This window comes from Mandrillus leucophaeus, unplaced genomic scaffold (genome assembly GCF_000951045.1).
Source record: "Mandrillus leucophaeus isolate KB7577 unplaced genomic scaffold, Mleu.le_1.0 Scaffold8, whole genome shotgun sequence".
Classification (NCBI taxonomy): domain Eukaryota; kingdom Metazoa; phylum Chordata; class Mammalia; order Primates; family Cercopithecidae; genus Mandrillus; species Mandrillus leucophaeus.
The window spans coordinates 4,684,941-4,686,470 of NW_012108696.1; the positions used below are offsets into that span (position 1 = coordinate 4,684,941).

The 1,530-nt window shown below is 60.1% G+C and overlaps 1 protein-coding gene across 1 annotated transcript in view; it reads right to left on the minus strand.

The window, feature by feature from the left end:
• Positions 1-1,258, minus strand: part of CD70 (CD70 molecule) — a 5,125-nt gene extending 3,867 nt beyond the window's left edge. Inside the window, exons 1-2 of the mRNA XM_011967438.1 lie at positions 952-1,258; positions 154-187 (exon numbers count right to left, since the gene is read on the minus strand). Of these exons, the coding sequence (XP_011822828.1) occupies positions 154-187; positions 952-1,113 (196 nt within the window). The 5' untranslated portion in view covers positions 1,114-1,258. The remainder of the gene's footprint in view (positions 1-153; positions 188-951) is intronic.
• Positions 1,259-1,530: the final 272 nt, after the last annotated feature.

Consider the following 1,530-nt stretch of genomic DNA (forward strand, 5'->3'; position numbering starts at 1 on the left):
CCCTTCTCTGTTTCCCTCCCTATCTCTCCCTCTCTCTCTCCCTCCGTCTCTCTCTGTGTCTCTTTCTCTCTGTCTCTCCCCACTTGTCTTTCTATCTCTCCTTCCTTCTCTCTCTGTGTCTCTTCTCCCCGTCCCTCCACGTCCCCGTGTTACCTGTATGGTTCAGCTGCAGCTCAGCTATGTCCCACTGGAAGAAAAGACCAGAAAACAGGGCACGGACGTAAGCAGAGAGGTTCTATGTGTCCCCCGTGCCAGGAGCTCTCTTTTCTCTGTCCATTCTCCTTTCCACCTCTCATCCCACGGCGCGCACGGGTGACTTCATTTTATTTTATTTACTCTTAAGACTTCTTAAAGAGGAAGCAGGTCTGAACCAGCGGGGAGCGTAAAAGTCGAGACCTTCAAAAGAACTTCTTAGTTTCCCGAATCGTTTTCCTGTATGTCACTGGGCGCGAGTGCGCCGCGCGCACCGGACTCTCTCCGCTGCAAAGGTGCCCGGCGCGGTCCCCAAGGGGACCCCTCCCCCACCCGGAGCGAGTGGCTGGGGTCTTCCCGTCCTAGGAGGCTCCAGGGAGCCCCCACGCCCAGCCTTGTGAAGCCCCCAGCAGCCTCTGAGTCAGCCTGCCGGGGAACACCAGAGCCGAGTCATCTTCCATTTCCATGTGCGCCTACCTTTCCCGTCCCGGGATCTCCCTGTACCTCCTGGCAGGGTGACTCTCTCGGAGCCCCTACACCGCGCAGCCTGGTCCCCGCCTCGCCTCCCTATTCTGGTCTCTGTTTCTGCCCTACCCGATCTTCCTCCCTGGCCTCTTTGTACCCATCTCATTCTGATTTTGTCTTTTCTGTCCCGCGCTTCTCAGTCTCCGCCCTGGTGCACGGTCCCTCCGCCCCTCTCCGTATTCTCTGCCGGAATAAGTTCGGATGTTTTCTTCCCAACTTTCTATCTCAACTCACCCCAAGTGACTCGAGCGGCAGCTGCTGCTGAGCCCGTGAGAGGCGCTGGATGCAGACCACGAGGCAGATCGCCAAGCCCGCGATCAATGGAACCACAGCAGCCCGCAGGACGCACGCATAGGGCCTGCGCCGCACCGCGCAGCCGGAACCCTCCTCCGGCATCGCCGCGGCGATCACCTCCGCTAGCGCAGGCGGGGCGAGGGGGGCGCAGAGCGCTGCGGGGAAAGGAAGGAAGGCAACTGCAGCCCCCTCCCGGGGCTCCTGGGCGTCTACTTGCCTCAACTTGTCAGGGGACCAGCCTGCCCCTCTCTGGGGATGTCCGGCCGGTGGAGGGGAGGGACTAGAGCGATTGGCGAGGGGAAATTCCCTCCAACTGCTACCAGTCTGCAGCTCGCACAGTGGGTGGAGGTGGTTGCCGGATGGGCCAGGCAGTGGCCTCGGGTGAGCCACTGAGTTGCCTGTCCCCAACCCCTCCCCGCCCGATCTTCCTATTTCCCTCTCCACCTCATTCTTCCGGGGTCCATTCATTTATTCAACAAACTTCCACTGCACATTTGTCAGGGACTAGACTGTGTTCTG